Here is a 16507-nt window from a genome sequence, read left to right as displayed (position 1 = left end):
GAAACCGGAAAAAATATATATGAAACAAACCTTACCAAAAGAAGAATTTTTTTTTAAAAAAATCAAAGGTTTTAAAAAAAAACAACTTATTATAGAGGAAAAAAAGGTTAAAAAACAAAAATTTATCAAAGCATATAAAAAATTAAAATATATATTATAAAATAAAACAAATTGTTCATAAAACTTTAACAAAAAAGAATATTTTGAAAATAGAAATAAAAAATGTTAATAAAAAAAACATGTAAAATCTAAAAATTAGCAAAAAAATGTATAAAAAACAATTAGGTACAAATAAAAAATATCAAAATATAATAAAAGAACAAAATATTAAGTTTAGTAAAGGTAAAATAAATTAAATTATATAAAAACAGAAAATAAGTGAAACCTTTAAAAAGGAAAATCTCCAAAAAAAAAAGCGGGTGAGGGGGGGGGGGGGGGGGGAGGGTTTTGAACCCAAACCTTAGCCTTTAAAGGCAATGAACCAAATCAATATTTAGTTTTATAAATGATAGACTTTTTATTTATCTGCAAAAAGCAGAACATAAATAAAGACAAAAAGTTACTGTTCATTAGCTTGACCATTAATGATACTACAATATGGTCACATGAGATATATGGGTTAAATGGTTTGGGTCCTCGGTTATATGTATTTTTGTTAACATGGTACTCGAAGAGGAATTGAAGCTTTCCACTTTACTACCTTAAACAGGACATTTATGAGTCTTACAGAGGTGTTGTAGTGGGAAAAAAATATCGAAAGGACAAAATTAAAAAATTTATGAAATATAAATCTAAAAGGGACCGACAAGATGTTAAAAACCTATAAAAAATAATTTTAAAATCCATAAAAAATTTAAAAATACATAACAAATTTTAAATTTTGAAAGGAACATTAACCCCTCCCGTTGAAATCGTACACTTTAAGCACTCATCCATATTGTACCATCAGCATTTGTAACTCATCCATATTGTACCATCAGCATTTGTAATAAAGTTTGCGGATGAAGTTGCTTAAAAACAGTATATTAAGAAATTAAAGAATATCTCACTTGTTTTTAAATAATTTTGTTAATCAAAGCTCCCTAAATCAATAGTTTTGTATTCTACACAGCTTAGAAATCATTTGCATTTTCTTTAAGGAAGTGAAATATTATTGATCATAATCTATATATTTATAAATACCTATAAAGCATTTTGGATTTCTAATTTCGGAATGTCTTAAAAATTTAGACTTTCTATATTACCACTCTTACATATTTATAATATACAAGGTTTTTTACCGACACGATGTGCAGTTGTTAATTTAAATTTTATTAAAGTTTTAATATTATCAATTAAGTTTTGTATAGTTAGCATACTATTATATGGAGTAATATTTATGTTTATTTTTCTAAAAGTACATGAATAAAAAGTAAAATACTTATTGCATAATTAACATATAATGATATGAAATTTTAGTGAGAATATGTTAGGTTACAAAATTCTTAAAATTCAGTTAAACAACCCAATTTATAAAGATCAACTATTAGTTCACGATAAACATATAAATTGACATGGTAGTTCCGATCAATATTTGTTTGGCACGGTCAAAAACCAAAATAAACGTATATACCAACATGGTTATTTTTTATCGCTTTGCTTTTTGATTGACACAGTGAAAAGCCAAAGACATGTCGAGCTAAAATGAAGAGATGACAATGAAGCATTATTTAGTCTTTGATTTTAGATGACAATGATTAAATAGTTAGTTAATTATATTCGAGATTTGATTTAATTATTTATGAATATCATACTTAATTTTTTTTATCTAATTATATATCCAATAGATTAAACCTTTCAAATAACAAATGATATGAAAGATTTAGATCTTATATCTTATGCACTATTGATAGATATAAAATTAGTTAAGACTATAACATCCCATTATTTTTGTAAATCTATATGTATCACCGCACTCATTCAAATAAAATATATATTAGTAAAAAATACATCATTTGACAACAAAATTTGTAGAGTAACATTTAAGAAGTAAGCAAAATCACTTTTTAAAAACTTTTAAAAGCGACAATCACCTACGAAGGCACTTATATAACTATGATAACACTATTAGAAGATAATAATATATTGAAAACAATAGCAAATAAAATATTATTATTATTATTATTTTATTATTATTTATAAACATATTATGGGAAACAAATATGTGGATGTCATGTAAGAAAAATCCTATTATTATTATTTTATTATTTATAAACATATTGTGGGAAACAAATATGGGGATGCCATGTAAGAAAAATCCTACGTGTCAATGTTTAAAAATAGGTTTAGATTGATGTGGATGCCTTTAAAATGTCAGGATAACTATTGTTTTATAATGTTTATAGATATCATTTATCTTTTAATATACTTATACTATCACTCTTTACATCAGTTATATTTACATCAATCACCTACACTACTCGACGTCGGCACCATCACCACACTGCTGTCACCGCCGCATTGTGCGGGCACCCCTCTAGTCCTTCCCAACAATGATGAGATTAGTTGCTTGTCAGTTTTGCTACATTACCACGTCAGCACATCTAAGGTCTAAAGTGACATGTTAGCTAACTCATTCTTTCTAAGGCTAAGAGGAGTAAGGTTACTCCACTTGTGGGGGCTTGCGCCATGTGGCCTTCCCTTTTCCCTTGCCGGACGAATTCGTCGACCTCGCTTGCACGGCTCGTCTAGCCGCGTCTCTCCCGGTTACACGTTCTTGGAACACCGACTCGTCCTCGGTTAACTCGGTAAGGTTGATGTTCACACGTGCATCCGAACCTTGGTACATATAAACAAAAAGTAGGTTTACAATTAAAAAAAGGACCAAAAAAAAAAGATACCAAAGTCTGAACCTGGCGCGTTTTGTTGACTAACCCCACCAAAACCGTAAACATCTTGTGGCGTGTTACATGAAACAAAACCTGACATTTGTGTAGGAAGATTCATATTTTGGATCATTTGGAATAACGCCGGGTTGTTTAGCTAATTGGGATCGTTTATATCGGGTTGATTTTGGGTGTTAGGATACGTGGAAAACAATAACTACTAAAAGAATTGTTGAAGTTATTATTAGGATACATTGTAAAAAAAATGCAGAAAGAAAGAGATGAAGTCAAAAAGGAAAAACAAATGGAAGTGTGAAAGTAGTATGTGAAAAATTTAAGTGTAAATAAATGGGTGGTAAATAAATTTAAAGGGTAAATATATTATTTTTTTTTTGAAAAACTAGCCATTCCAACGGCTTAATATTTTGGAACGTGTGAATATATGGGACGTGCTATATGTACCCCCAATATACTATTTAAACACCTATATAATCATTAATAATGTCATTAAATACCTTTCTATTCTTCTTAATTGCTAAATGTCTCTTTAAAATACTCATCTATTAACTTTTTTTCTCTCTCTAATTATTACATAAAATATTTTTTTATAATTTATTTCATTAACACAATATATCTCATAATAAATTTATTTTTCTTAATAATTTATAGATATGTTAATCTTTATATATAGTTGTGCTAGTGATATTATTAATAAAAAATACTTATGTCTTTTATAAAAGTCCAAAAATAAAATAAATAAAAAGCACATATTTCAAAAACAATAACATAAAATAACATAAATAAATAAAAAATATTTCAAAAACAATAGCATATAATAACATAAACCAAGAAAGAAATATTTCAAAAATAATAACAAATATAATGACATTAAAATATATAAGTATTATATTTATTTGAAAAAAAAATTTTTACAAACAATAATAAATAATAATGACATTATTTGTTATTGTCTTTGATATATTTCTTTTTATTTATGTTATTATATGTTATTGTTTTTGAAATATTTTATTTTTATTTATTTTTATCTTTGGATTTTTATAAAAGACATAATTTTTTTTATTAATAATATCACTAACACAACTATATATAAAGATTAACATATCTATAAACTATTAAGAAAAATAAATTTATTATGTGATAAATTGTGTTATTGAAATAAATTATAAAATATGTTTTATGTAATGATTAGAAAGAGAAAAAACTAATAAATGAGGGTTTTTTAAGAGATATTTAATGATTAAGAAGAATAGAGAGATATTTAATGACATTATTTGATTATATAGGTGTTTAAATAGTATATTAGGGAGTCTCTTTAGACACTCTCGAATATATAAGTTGCTCAATTTCTTTTTTTTGCCGGATCATCACCTAGGGGTGGTGTTGGGCGAACCAACAGTCGAACCAGGAGTGAATTCGCCCGACTTCCCTTAGCCTTACAAGCACTTCATTTACTAATATTTTATTCGGAATTGATATAATCAACATTTATTTTAATACTTTTACCATAAGTTGCGACTTCTATCACTTTATTTTATTATTCTTATCTGACCATTTCATTAGACTAAATTAAGAAAAAAAAGAAAGATACCGGCTGGGATATTGAGATTGGACACACCAAGCTCATCGATGAAGCGACGACTGAAACCGACGTACTAAACCGATTTGATGGCGATTCTATCAATGGCGTTGGTAAACCGACGAGAATCGGCGAAGCAAGTGATGAGACCGTTGGGGACGCTCTAAGTACTTAAATAAATATGGCTCCTAAAACATTGAAAACAGATGCTTACTTTTCTTTGGACGAAAATGGCAAATTTAACATATATATGAACACATAATTAATGTACAAGGAACTTGAGGAATTCAACATCCACACGAAAATCAAATGTAAAGTTTATCATTGGTGTATCTGTATATCTTGTTTTATGTAAAAATAAAATTATGGCAATATAGGAATAAAAGGAAAAACCATTCGGTACAACATTAACATGTTCTTTCAGAGTCTTTGTCTTGACCATTTGTTAATACAACGGGCACAATAAACGAGGAGTAGGAATCGCAATGAGGCGGGTCGCCTTTGGCGCGGTAAGTCCAAACACATCGGTCATGTCGATCTCACTTGGTTTCATCCCATCAGGCAACTGCCACGTGAACGAATGGAGGAGGTGCGCGACGGACATTTCCAAGGCGTACAATCCAAGTTGCATTCCAGGACATGATCTGCGTCCAGACCCAAAAGGAAGAAACTCGTAGTTGCTTCCTTTAAAGTCTGGTGCCCCGTTTTCCAAGAAACGAGATGGGTTAAATGTATCTGGATCCTTCCAAGCATTTTTGTCACGGTTAATAGCATATGTATTAACCATGACACGCGTCCCCTTTGGGATGTGGTATCCAGCAACTTCCGTGGCTTCGGAAGATTGGTGGAGAAGGACAGGAATAGGAGGGTGGAGTCTAAGAGTTTCTTTGATAACGCATCGGAAGTAGGTGAGTTTCTCGAAGTCAGATTCTTCGACACGACGTTCGAGGCCAACGACATCAACAAGCTCTTGTTGTACACGCTTGAGTGACTCTGGCGTGTGCATTAGCTCAGTCAAAGCCCATTCGATAGCAGAAGCCACCGTTTCAGTGCCTCCAAACATTACATCCTGAAAACAAATACATCGACAAATGTTATTGCCGTTCTAAAAAAAATACGTTGATAAATGTCAATTCTTCATATAAGATCTTTAAATTAAACATGTCTTTTTTAACAATTTTGTTGACCAATTTGGTGTGCTAAATAAATATGTATTCTCATACGTCGACTTGTCGATCTCCGAAGGGCGAGTGACATACAAATTGGTATTAATTGAATAGCAAGTGGGTCTCACAGTTAAATTTTACATCTTAGCCTTTCAGCTTTTTAAAAGTTACTTATTATAATTAATTTTTGACTCGACTTGAAAACATGATTTTTTGACTCATTACTTAAAACATATTCAACTTGTAAGAGTTAGGTTGTTTATAAATACTACATAATATAGTATAATTATATATATGTGACGTTACTATAAACTAAATATAACTTCAATTCATTATCTTAATATATTTTATTCATAAATTACAATTTATCTTCATATTCTCAATGAAAGAATTAAAACTATGTAAATAACACATAAAATAATGTAACAATAAATATAATATAATCATATTATCGAAACACAATAATTGTAAGTATGCGACTTGTGACTCGGTCCAAGTTTACACAATGACTCGTATGAGTTTGGACAAAAACGAGTCACCTAGCGAGTCGACTCATTTTTGGTGTAAATCGACTCGACTCGTAAGAGTCGACTCGCGACTCGTAAGAGTTTAACAAATATGATATAAAGACTCGTAAGAGTTTAACAACTATGATATAAAGACCCTTGCTTAAATCAATGTTTTAAAAATGATGATTCGGACCGACCAGACCGGATCGATCGAGTTCCGGAAGAGTGACTAGTTTGTTAGGCTCGATCTTTCACGGGATTCAAATCGGCTGATTTTTCGTAATTTGATGGGTTTTTTCTAGTACAAACGGTCCTGGTTAACCAGCCAGTTTTCTTATTTTTTATTTTTTAAAAACTTTTATAAAACTACGTATAAACATATAGTTTAATGTTATGTTTATATGTTTGTAAATTCAAAATTTATATTTGTTATGAAAAAAATACTTATTTAATATTCCTTTCGTCTCACTAAATGTGTCTTATTTTTAATTTTCAAAATCTTCCTTTATAAACTTTGAGCTTAAATATTTTGATTTGTGTTATATAATATTTGATGAAAATTATATAAATTGATTGAGTTTTAAATTTATACTTTATTGTATAATTTTCATCAAATATTATATAATACAAATCAAAATATTTAAAGTCAAAATTTATATATAAAAAAAAAACTTTAAAAATTCAAATAAGACACATTTAGTGGGACGAGAAAATATTATTTTTGAATGAATTGTGATTTTATATTGACTATTTTTATTGGAATGTAACAAATTAAAGTTAGTAAATTTTAATAATAAGATAAAATATTTAATTAAGAACATTCGCTTTAAAATCTCAAGTGTCTTTTTGTCTATCTACAACGAATAATTCCGGTCAAGCAATTCTTTTAGAGCACAATAGAGTACAAAAGGATCGATTAAACACAAAACTTTCTTATTTCGAGAAATCCTTCCAGTGAACCTATGTATATAGTAAGGCCTTAATTTTAATTGATGATATATAAACCCTTTTTATCATGTTAGTATTTTGATTTGTTCAACGACCCACAAAATAGAAACCAATCTTCATCCGTCGATCGATGAAGCACCGATACCACAAAGAGTTTACTTTTTGTTATTATTCTATTAGCCATACTTTAACTTCGATCTATTTTTTTATTATTATTTTATTAGCCATATTTCAACTTCGATCTAACCATATCTCAGTGTGACTTGATCAAATTTGCCAACATTTTCCACCATATAATTATAATTATTATGATATGTATACATATATATTTAAAAGTAACAGTATCAAATTTCCATGATCGTATTATCATATTAAGAATAAATTTGAGGAAAAAAAAACCCAAAATAGAATAGAATATAATAAAGAAGAAAAATTATTTTTCTCCATATGTAATCATTCATGAATTGCGAGTTGTCACCAATAAATCTTTTAATTGCAGTTTTAATTAAACCAATATGGTAAGCATGTCATCAACACTTGACGTCGATGTTACATAAGTCTGATTTCATATTCTAATAAAATTCTAAAATCATATTTATTAACATTACTATAACATTAAGCAACAAAGACATAATCCATTGTTAATTAGGTATTTGAACTTCAACCTTTCAAAAAAAAAAAGGTATTAGAACTTTAGCATCATGCCATCGTACACCATATATCTATATCTATATTCACTAAAATTTTAAACCTTATTAAATTTGCATATATATAATATGGGGTTGGGTATTGTAAAATAGGTATTAAAGTAAAATAAATAAGACAAAATTTTGACCCTTAGATCATGTTTAAATTGATGCACGAAGATTCACGAAGCAATTGATGCACGATGATTTTCATATGCACGGTGATTTTCAATGAATAGAAACCTATTATTTTATTTGTTTACTTTAATACTTGTTTATTTACCTAAAGCCTATATAATATCCATAAAAGTATACACAATAATAATTATATATATTTTGAATGATAGTATATGTGTATAAACTAGATTTTAGTCCTTGTATGCACAATTAAGTTAAAATAAAATGTTAAAATACTTAGAATTGTTTTTTTTTTGTACATATTGATATTTTAATCATGCGTACACATATATTTTTGTGTTTTAAAGGTTTTCATTATCATTTTTATATGATATTTGAAACTTTAAAGATATAATATGCGATATTTGAAAGTTAAAAAAAAAATTATTTAATTGTGTCAATATATCATATAAAATCTTATTTTATTCTATACTTGAACGGTATCCGCGCAATGCAACGGTGGTTGTGGCGACAACGGTGTTGGTGGGGTGACTGTTGGTGGTGGGGGCGGCATCGAGTGGTGTAGATAATTGATGTAAATGTAATTGATGTAAATAGGTAATGGAGATATTTTGGATAAATAAATGACATTGTAATTTAATCATTAATGGTATTTTAGATAATTCGTCCATAATTTTTAAAGAGAGAGTTATTTTATTTATTAAATAGTATAAAAGTATAGATTAGGTGTATAGCGAGATTATGATTAAAAAATAAGGGTATTTTAGGTATAAAAAAGTGTTGAATTTTTTAAAATATGAGGGATCAATATACTTTATAAGAGGTTATAGATTATGGATGTAGATATGGATAATTTATTATCTATAATGTAAGAAAGTCTATTTTTTAATATATTGAGCTTAAATAAAATTTAAAGTCTTTAGAGATTTTTAAGATCGAATAAAATTCGAATAATGAGTTTTTAAAATTAAAAATATAGGTTTTTTATACATAATGACAATCCTTAAAAGTTATCGTTAGAAAAATTCTTTTGATTCACACGAACTTAATAAATTATAGGAAAGTTTAAGATGAATAAGTTATCCTAAGCAAATAAAATTTATGATTGGTTAGTTATAAAATAGATTTTTCATTTATGGTAAGACAACTTTTTTTAGTTAATATTATGATATCCATACATAATAATATATCCATATATACACCATGTTTTGTTTGACAGAATAATCATGTCGATCTGCCATTTTTATCTCATAATATACACCATATATAATTAGTATTCGATCGATTGGACAGAATGTTCAAATCCCATGTTGATTTCATAATAAAATAACGATCATATAAGATAGATTAGCAAAACTTATAGTTATAATATATGATATTAATATTATATATATATGAAAATAATAATATATATGTACTATAATAATTATGAAAATGATATATAGACTTACCATAATAATGGCTTTGATGTTGTTACGTGTGAGTCTAATAGCGTTTTGCAAATCCTCCCCTTCGTTAACTTTTCCTTCTTCGCTGTAAAACGCTAACATCTCATCTACCATATCATTATCAGCTTCATCAGCTTTCTTTCCCTTTCTCAAGTGTTCATCGATAATTTTATCGATGAACCCGTCTAACGAGGCCCGGGCCTTAGGCAACCGGGTGTTTAGACCCGCGGGATCAATAAAACCTAACCAAGGAATAAAATCAGCTAGATTGAAAGCTCCAAAAAGTTTTGTATATTCTTGTAAAATTCTAATGAATTCTTCTTTTCCTTCATGAGAAATTGACCCGAAAGCAGCCCGGTAAATAATATCATGTGTTAACCCGAAAACAAGTTCTCCGAGGTTAACAGATGAACCCGAGCTAAGAGCGGTAACTTTTATCATGGACATAACTTCATCTCTAACCGAGTCCCATGACTCGGCTCTTTTTCGGCTAAATAGCTTCATGACACAAAGTTTACGCATCTGACGCCAAAATGGGCCGTAATTTGCAAAAGCCATATCTTGGCGATCGTATGTTAAATATGTGATAGCTATGGTTGCCGGCCGGTTTGAGAATATGTTGTCTTGGACTTGGAGAACTTGTTTGGCTATTTCGGGCGAGCAGACAGCCATAGTATGGCTGAAGCCCATTTTGAGATGAATTAGACCACCATATTTCTCACTCAGCGCGGCCAGTCCGCGATGAGTGAGTTGGTCCATCATTAGCATGTTGCCGATGATGGGCCATCCTTTTGGACCTGGTGGAAAACGTTTTCTGCGAAGACTGGACAAAATGAATAAGGTTGAAAGAGGAAGTATTACATAAAGTATGATAGATGTATAATCCATGTTTTCTTTCCCCTCTTGCTAGGAGGTGTTTTTAGGGATGTGATGAGGTGCAAAATAAGTTATGTTGCTGAGTGGAGATAGATGTAGTGTGTGTTTATATACAGGATGGAAGTTTGAATGAGTTTGTGTTTATGTTTATAATTTATTGGAAAGTTGTAATTTACAATAGTTGACTAATTTGATTATTGATTTGTATGGGTAACCGGTTTACTTGGTTTAAAAAAATGACGGATAATGTATTTTTTTTTATCAAGTGTCCATGTTCATGAATATTATACACACAATAATTTTGTCATAATTTTAAAATATCGTCTATCCAATAATCCAAAAATAAAAATCAAATGAAGGTATGGTTATTAAATTGAGATGAGATTTGACTTAGTAAAAGAAATCATTTTGTTCTTGCATTTAAGATAAATTATATTCCAAAAAAGATATTAATGACAATGAGAGTAAGTATTCGCGCATTGCGGCGGTGAGATGGTGGAGTGATAAATTATAAAGTGTGATAGGTTGTGATAGTCAAATGTCTAATAGGAATTAAAAATTCATCGAAAGTATATCGAAGATATCTCTAATGAAAGAGCATAAAATTTTAAGAACACCCATATAACTTTTATAATTTATCGATGTACGGTTTTTGAGATAAAAGATTTTGAATGTATTGAAGTAATAAATAATTTATAGAAGAGCGAGAAAAAAATGATTGGTTGAGATTTAAGAAAAGAGAAAAAGTATTATAGTTATTTTAAATAAATATAGGATAAATAGGCGGATATTTTGAAAAAGTAAATGTTGAAACTTAAAATGTAGACATGAAGAATTTGCCCTATAATATATAGGGTTAAGTGCGCCGGAATGCAGTTAACTAATCCTGAAAAGTTATTGTGTGCACGAACTATAGGTCGGTTTTATTGTATTCTGGAAACTTGTTCAAGAGTTCCATAGTAAACAAAAGTTACCGGGTAAGAAGTTAGCCGGTCACCACTTTCAGGTTGATCCACTGACTGCTTACGTGGCATGCACACAATAACTTTTTGGGATTAATTTATGCACCCAATAAAGAAAATATATGAAAATAAACAAGTTTTATGTGAAGTAACCGGTCCCACATCCGTTTTATGTTCACAATAAACATAATTTCAAGTTTTCTGAATACAATAAAGCCGACCTGGAGTTCGTACACACAATAATTTTTGGTGATTAGTTGACTGCATTTCGACACACTTAGCCCTAATATATAAGTATAGATAGATCAAGGATAAAAGAAGAAACAATTAATAGCTTTTTTATGAAGTGAACCATAATTTTGAAACAAATAATTATATTAAGTATAACTAGAATTGATAGCCTATTGCTATAGTACATTACCTTTATAGCATCTCAAACATTCGTATAAAGTTTTTTATTAATAGTAATAATGGAATTTCATTTATAATCAATCTAGCAAGGTGCTAGAAATACAAAGATAACAATAAAGATAACAATGAAGAAACGTATTCTAGATAATCGACAAACTACAAACTTATTCTAGATACTCGAGGCTTCAACTACAAAGATTACAAAAAAAGTAAGAACTCATGCCAAGGACAAACACGAGACGTGAGAAAAAATCCCCACCAATAGAGGTCGCGCCACCAGTTTTAACTGCAACATTCGTGTAAATTAACGTCATGAGTAGATAGTATGCCGTTAAAAGTGTAGTAAAAATGAGAGGAGGAAATAGTATAATTTTTTTTATATGATATAATCTATATAACTACCGTACACCGTATGGGTATTTAGACTAGTTACTTTAAATATATTACGAGTAATATTTTATAGTGTTAATTACCGAAATCGTCCCTGTCGTGGACCAAAACAGTTTTCGTCCTTAAGTTTAATAAATTACAGTTTTAGTACAAAAAACTTTGCTTCGTCAACACTTTTGGTCCTGGCCATAAACGTCCGTTAAAAAGGTGGTCACGTGTCTGACACGTGATGGGTAATCTGGTAACTTGCTTTAGAGTTAATTATTACCGATTTCGTACTCATCGTGAACCACCACTTTCAACTTTGGTCATTAGCTTTTAATAATTAACTTTAAGCCAAATTTGTTAAACTAAATCTAAAACCAAAATCTTATCAACATATATTAAACTATATCTTATATACAAGCTTTTTAAAAATAATATATTCAAGATTTTAATAAATCACACAAACTGCTCGTGAGCCACCACAAATGAATAGGAAATGAGATGTGATTATGTGATTGCTAATATAAATACATCCGTGCAAGAGAAAACCAGAAAAGCATGAAACAAACTGAAGCTCGGGCCTCTTAATAACTTCGAAATCGGATTCAAGTGAGTAATGGGGTTACTATGGTGACTATGACAAATTCCGGGTTTGGAGTCACCAGAGATGCTGGTGGTTGTGAGTCACCAGAATCTGTCTTAGCTTCCACAATAACCCCATCACTCACTTGAATCCGATTTTGAAGTCATTATACGAGCTTCAATTTGTTTCACGTTTTCCTAGTTTCCTCACGCAAACATATCTTTATAATAACATTCACATAGTCACATCTCATTTCCTTTTTATTTGTCGTGGCTCATGAGCAGTTTGTGTGAGTTATTAAAAGTTTGAATATATTATTTCTAGAAATTTGTATATAAGATTTAGTTTAAGATATGTTGATAAGATTTTGGGTTTTTAAATTTAGTTTAACTAATTTGGCTTAAAGTTAATTACTTAAAGATGAGGACCAAAGTTGAAAGTGGTGGGGTTCGCGATAAGGATTATTTCTGTAATTAACTGTAAACCAAATTACGAGATTACCCATCACGTGTCAGACATGTGACCTCCTTTTTAACAGACGTTTATGGTCGTGACCAAAAGTGTTGACGGAATAAAGTTTTTTGGACTAATACTGCAATTTATTAAACTTAAGGATGAAAGCTACAAGTGAAAATCCACGACAGGGACGGTTTCTGTAATTAACTCTATTCTATATATAGTTTTTAACCCTCATTTAGAGGGTGTTTGAGATTACGATATAAAGTGATTATTTGATTATTACGTTTGTAAGACGCAAATAATCTAAAAAAAGTCTTTGTGTGAAAAAGTGATTATTTACTATGAAAACGCAGTTTTAGAGAAGCATGTACATACATGCTACGCAGTTTTGAAAATGCATAATCTACTTTGAATACGCAAAATTTGTTTTGTAAACGAAACACCAAACACCCCCTTAAAAACCTACTCGAGTATGTCAACCACAGTGGTAAAGGCTATGGTTATAAAACTCCACATAATTATCTAAATATCAAACAAAAACTAATGACACATACATGAAACTTAAATAAATGTATATATGAAGATTGAATAAATGAATATGTATACGTATAAGAGAATGATATCCGTGCGTTGCGGCAGTGATGGGGTGATGACGGGGTGGTAATGTAATGGCGGCGATGGTGGTGGCGGTGATGGGGCAATTTACCTGACAAGCTAAGCCATCGAATTTAAAAATTTATCGAAAGTATATATCGAATGACCACTCTAATGAAAGAGCATGAAATTTTAAGAACACCCATATAATTTTTATAATTTATCGATGTACGATTTTTGAGATAAAAGATTTCGAATAAAATGATTTATGCAGGAGAGAATAAAAAATGATTGGTTGAGATTTAAGGAGAGACAAATGGTATTTTAGTTATTTCACGTAAATATAGAATAGATAAGAGAAACATTTTGACGAAATAAATGTTGAAACTTAAAATCAATATTGAAATTTTAAATTCAATATTGAAAATCAAACATGAATTTAGTACAGATTATTCATACCTACTAAGTAATATTCCTTCCGTCCCATTTTAATTGTCATGTTGACCATAAATAATTTTGTATCATGTAACACTTGATATAAAATATATGAATGGATTGGGTTTTAATGTAATTTTCGTTCATATGAGTTTCATCAACTACTATATATTACAAAAAAAGTTATTTTCGGTCAAAATTAATAAACATAACAACTAAAATGGGACGGAGGGAGTATTATATTATGCAAATACCTTCCTTAACCGAGTGCTATACATAACGAAATGAAAAGTTTGAAACATAAAATTATTTGAGCCAATCTATGTATATAGATATTATGACTCAAATTTATAATTATTAATATAGAATACCAATAATATTTTTTTGTTACAGACTCTTTTTCGTAATAATAGAAAAATTGACACATCAATAATATTTACGCCACCATCACTAAATGCTATCATAGTCAGGACTCGGGAGCACAGGGAGAGTCGGGACTAGTCGTTGACCGGCCTTCGTCGATGGCCCAACTTCATAAATGTCCAAAGGCCCAATAATGTAATTTATTCAGAGCTCAAAATTCACTACTTCAAATACGTAGTAGTAATTTGGTATCCGCCCCACTAAATTTCTAGCAATTCACATCTTTTACCATAAAGTAAATGTATTTTTTTTTAACTTTCGAATGGTCAGAATGGTTCATTCCATTTATGGCATCTACGTCTTTCGGGGGATGTCGTTCGAATTTTTTTATGAAACCACTAAAAAAAGGAAATTTATATTAATCTGTTAAATGACACGACGATTAATGAGATTTTTTTTTTTCTTGAAGGGCTACCCTCTTGGGATTTTAGAACTTAAGTTAGTTTATTTATTTAAATTTTTTAATCTGTTTGTTTCTTGACATGCTCCATATTGTATGATCTTCATCAACTACATCAAAGTATTAGATGGGCTTTCCGTTAATAAGCTCTTTGTAGTTTGGTTTATATTCCGGTTTGTGTTTCAATACTTATATCTGCGGGGGGTGTTTGTGGTATTTTGATAAACTTTACGGAGTAGGTTCTATCATAAACATTTGAGTTGTTTAGAAATATAGATAGCATCGTTTTTCGTGGGCTTTATCGTTTAATTTCTCACAGCAACAACAACAACGGTACCCAATTCCGACAAACGTCAGGGCATGAGGGAGGTACGATGTAGACAGACCTTACCCCTACACAAAGGTAGGGAGGCTGATTCCAGATTTACCGAAGTGGAAGGGACCTCGGGCCAAGGGGTATAACCCTTGCAAAAAATACCCGACGGTAGGAGAAGCCAAATTAAACCGAATAGGAGAACACTCTCGATCTCAAACTCTCAATCTCAACCTCTTAAACTTTATCGTTTAATTTCTCACATTTAGTTAATTGCGATATCTTTATCAGAAAATAAAAATACACTTGTAGTATTATTGGTAATAATGTCAAAGTTACGTAACATACTACATATAAGTTAATTAATATAGCAATTCAACCAGAAGTATATATATATTTGTTACTCCTTAATTGTTATCACTAGACCACTATTTATATTACAGGATTATAGTTTGTAACCCAATTGCATGATTTTTACTCGCATTAGAATATTTTCGGCGATTGTTACGTATGTAAAGAAAAATACCATTGCTCAGTAGTTAGGTATATCTATCTCAACATATTTATGTTTATTCTGTCCCTGACGCTGCCATATTTCTGTTAATATTTCGTTATCATTTTTTTGAGAATATAGTAAGCCATGCATTAATTATTAATAACTTAAAAATCTAGCTTTGTTCCTGATCTTAGTTGTCAGTGCTTCCACCCTCAATCAGTCCGTATGCGCCATTGCATAATCCTATACATCCCAAGCAAGTTTAAAGTAGAATTGAAGTTATGTATTGGTAAATTGTTCCATTTTTTTTATAATTACGAGTCATATATATGTTCGCGCAATGCAACAGCGATAATGATAGCGGCACGGGGTGGTGCATGGTGGCGGTGGGGGCGACAATGGTGGTGAATGTAAAAAAAATTAATGTTAAAGGAAATATTAATGTAGTTATTTTAAGAATTCATGAATTTTTGTTGTAATTTAATTAATTATAAGGTATTATAGGTATATTAGATATTGTGTTGATGTATTGCAGGAAGACTTTATTAAAAAAATTCAATCAATACATCCTTAAATGTACTGCTAAGTACTAATACATGAAGTAAATATCTTATATACGCACTACAACAAAAATGTTAATTGCTTACAATTATTTTCTCGCATTTTTAAAAAATGTAAAAAAATATGTTAATTTGTTCACATTTAAAATTGTTTAAAAAAAATTCACAGTTAGAAGTGTGAAAAAATTAATAAAGACATACTTTTTTCACAAGTATAAATGTATAAGCAAAATGTTCACACTCAAATTCCTCGCACTTCCTCTT

The 16507-nt window shown here is 29.8% G+C and overlaps 1 protein-coding gene across 1 annotated transcript; it reads right to left on the bottom strand.

Moving 5' to 3' along the window:
• Positions 1-4762: 4762 nt before the first annotated feature.
• Positions 4763-10336, bottom strand: LOC122578163 (cytochrome P450 84A1-like). Its single transcript, XM_043750062.1, has 2 exons — positions 9360-10336; positions 4763-5530 (listed from the first exon to the last, which is right to left on the bottom strand). The coding sequence occupies exons 1-2, from the start codon at positions 10242-10244 to the stop codon at positions 4907-4909; spliced, it is 1509 nt and encodes a 502-aa protein (XP_043605997.1). The 5' UTR covers positions 10245-10336; the 3' UTR covers positions 4763-4906.
• Between the last annotated feature and the right edge of the window lie 6171 nt (positions 10337-16507).

Source organism: Erigeron canadensis, chromosome 8 (assembly GCF_010389155.1).
Source record: "Erigeron canadensis isolate Cc75 chromosome 8, C_canadensis_v1, whole genome shotgun sequence".
Lineage (NCBI taxonomy): Eukaryota > Viridiplantae > Streptophyta > Magnoliopsida > Asterales > Asteraceae > Erigeron > Erigeron canadensis.
Note: the sequence above shows the minus strand (reverse complement) of the source record. Positions and strands in the feature narration are given on the sequence as shown.

Coding starts and splice junctions, on each gene's coding strand:
- LOC122578163 (XM_043750062.1), bottom strand. CDS start 10,244: ATGGATTATACATCTATCATACTTTATGTAATACTTCCTCTTTCAACC. Junction 5,531..9,359: donor ACATCAAAGCCATTATTATG/GTAAGTCTATAT, acceptor ATTTGTTTTCAG/GATGTAATGTTTGGAGGCAC.